At 41.0% G+C, this 2,828-nt stretch overlaps 1 protein-coding gene across 4 annotated transcripts in view; it reads left to right on the top strand.

The window, feature by feature from the left end:
* fes (FES proto-oncogene, tyrosine kinase) overlaps positions 1-2,828 on the top strand; it is a 55,447-nt gene that overhangs the window by 38,940 nt on the left and 13,679 nt on the right. For all 4 annotated transcript variants that reach the window (XM_043680486.1, XM_043680483.1, XM_043680484.1 and 1 more), the window contains exons 11-12: positions 1,080-1,289; positions 2,525-2,647. In XM_043680486.1, the coding sequence (XP_043536421.1) occupies positions 1,080-1,289; positions 2,525-2,647 (333 nt within the window). The remainder of the gene's footprint in view (positions 1-1,079; positions 1,290-2,524; positions 2,648-2,828) is intronic.

Genomic DNA, 2,828 nt, shown 5'->3' with positions numbered 1-2,828 from the left:
TCTCTGACAGTCCCTTATGCTTTCTGCCACTCCACCAATCTTTGTGTCATCTGCAAACTTGCTGATCATACCAACAGTGCCCTCTTCTAGATCATTTATGTATATTACAAACAACAGTGGCCCCAATACTGACCCCTGTGGAACACCACTGGTCACCTTTCTCCATTTCGAAAAACTCCCTTCAACTACTACTCTCTGTCTCCCTTTGCTCAACCAGTTCTTTATCCACCTAGCTAGAACACCCTGCACACTATGTGACTGAAAATACTTGCAAGGGTGGAGTTCTCTCTCCTCTCTCTCTCTCTCTCGCTGTCAGTGAGAATCAGACCTTGAGGCTGAAAGTAGCATTATATCCCTCAGTGAAGCAGTTTGAAAGTTTCAAATATCTGGACTCCTAACTGTTCCTTAACTGAATCTGAAATCTAGTCCAAAGACTTTTTTTATTATTCTGCAACTGTTACCAATCAAATATTGTTAAAAGGAATTCAAAGAAACTGTAAGAAGTCAATTTCTAAGTTCACTCCTTGACCTGCAAGGGAGGTGTTTTGCTTGCCTTTCTGCCTAATATTTTCCCCACCCACAAAAGCTCTGCATTTTCAAGTATAAATGTGTGTTTTTGGGATTGGGGGAATATAATTCAATTTGCATTGTAGCTCAGGTGAAACCAGTTTGTTACTTATTTAAATAATGTCTGTCTAGAATAAACAATTTTTTTTGATTTTATTGAAAAGCCTGTTGGAAGTCACTTTTGATCTGGTTAATAATAATAATGTGAAACAATTTGACCATATTTGACGATTGATTAAGATATGTTCACTTTTGGTATGGCTCACAGATTGGTTGGGTTTGATTTCCAATGCACTCCTACTACCAAAGTCATAACAACAAGGTAACTAACCTATAGGGAGCTTACTCCAATTAATAACTTTGCACAAAGCTTTGGGTATTTTGTAAACTGTGATCCTGTGCTTGAAGGCTACCTCCACTCTCTTCCAAAGACACCATCTTCAGAACTAGATTGAGACTTGTTCTGCCCTTTGATTAAATGATCCTAATGGGATTCAGGCTCTTCATTACAGCTCCCTCCTCTCCTGCCAATTGTACCAGCTGTTCAGAAGCCCCTATGTCAGCAGACCTGGTATCATGGTGCTATTCCCCGCATGGAAACTCAGCAGCTCCTGATCAACGAAGGTGACTTCCTGGTGAGAGAAAGCCAGAACAAAGGGGAGTATGTTCTGTCTGTGATGTCTGCTGGACAGTGCCGCCATTTTATCATTCAACATGTAGACGTAAGTATGAGAGCATTGTAGGGCAACTAGGGTGGTGATCTGTAAATTCCCCTAAAACAACTTCTTCCCCATGGCTGATATTAAGCAATTGCTTGATCCTTGCTGTATGGTGAATTACTGCAGCTCTGTATTGGAAGAGTAATAATTGGAATCAGAATTCCTTGCTTTGAAGAAACAATCAATTGTAGAATTAGGGTGGAAGATGCCTTCTCCACATATTCTCACCCATACCAATGGAATGTGCATGCACACATGTGCAGTCATTGGGAAGAGATAAAAATGAAGAATAGGCTATTTGAGCGTTTTGTGCCTGTGGAGCTGTCAGCCAGCAGGAATCAGCAGGAGGTGTTACAACCTGGCTGAGCAGTCTCAGATGCTGGATTTTAGCTCCTCTGTAGAGTTGTGGTTTTGTATTCCACCACTTCCAAATTCATCAATTACCATTAGTGCATGCCAGTCTCATAATCTGAATGTGGAGGAGCCGGTATTGGACTGGGGTGGACACAAGTTAAAAGTCACACACCACCCAGCTATAGTCCAACAGGTTTATTTGGAATCACTAGCTTTTGGAATGGAAGGAGCAGCGCCTTGAAAGCTAGTGCTTCCAAATAAACCTGTTGGACTATAACCTGGTGTTGTATGATTTTTAACATCATAATCCAAAGGTTGAGCGTTCAATCCTTAGTTGGGGCACAGATTTTTATTAAGTAGATCACAGGTTATTGGAGGAAGGTGAGAATGTGCAGTATTTAAATCAATCATTAACATATTGAATGGAGGAGCAGACTTTACGGGCTGCGTGGTCTAGTCTTGCTCCTAATTTGCATGTTCAAAGTTGGAATTGAGATGAAGTGGACATCTACTTTCAAGAGCAGGGACAATGAGAATGTATTTGGTGAAGAGGAAGAGATCTTTCTATAGTTAAACCATCTGTAAATGGGGTCATTATTCTGCGACATAAATGTATAATAAGAAATGTTCTCTATCCTGTGCATGCTATACCATGTGCACTAAAATTTGTGTTAGCATGCAATTATCAAGCTGACGATGTGGTTACAAGGCATTCAGACCAGTCTTCATTGGTATTCAGATTGCAGCAGAAAGATTATTACAACCATTTTATGAGTTAATACATACTATGAAAAATTGATAAATTTCAGCTCATGATGTGAATTGAAAACAGCTGAATTTTGCATGTGTGAATGCCATTCTCATCTCCTTCTGTTTCTCAACAGTCTCAGTATCGATTTGATGGTGAGAGTTTTTCCACAATCCCTCTCCTCATTGACAACCTCGTAAAAACCAGACAACCTGTCACCAAGAAAACTGGAGCTGTACTGATCAAACCAATTGCTAAGGTGCGTTTTAAAATATCATGCCAAATATAACTTGCACACCCCACTCTCTCTCCCTCTTCGACACCCATTCTTTCTCTTCTCCCCCCCCAACTCTCTCTCTCTCTCCCCCCACATTCTTTCCTTTTCTCCCACTCTCTCTCCCCTACTCTCTCTGCCCTCCCCCACTGTCTCTCTCCACCTC

This window comes from Chiloscyllium plagiosum, chromosome 40 (genome assembly GCF_004010195.1).
Source record: "Chiloscyllium plagiosum isolate BGI_BamShark_2017 chromosome 40, ASM401019v2, whole genome shotgun sequence".
Taxonomy (NCBI): Eukaryota; Metazoa; Chordata; class Chondrichthyes; order Orectolobiformes; family Hemiscylliidae; genus Chiloscyllium; species Chiloscyllium plagiosum.
Note: the sequence above shows the minus strand (reverse complement) of the source record. Positions and strands in the feature narration are given on the sequence as shown.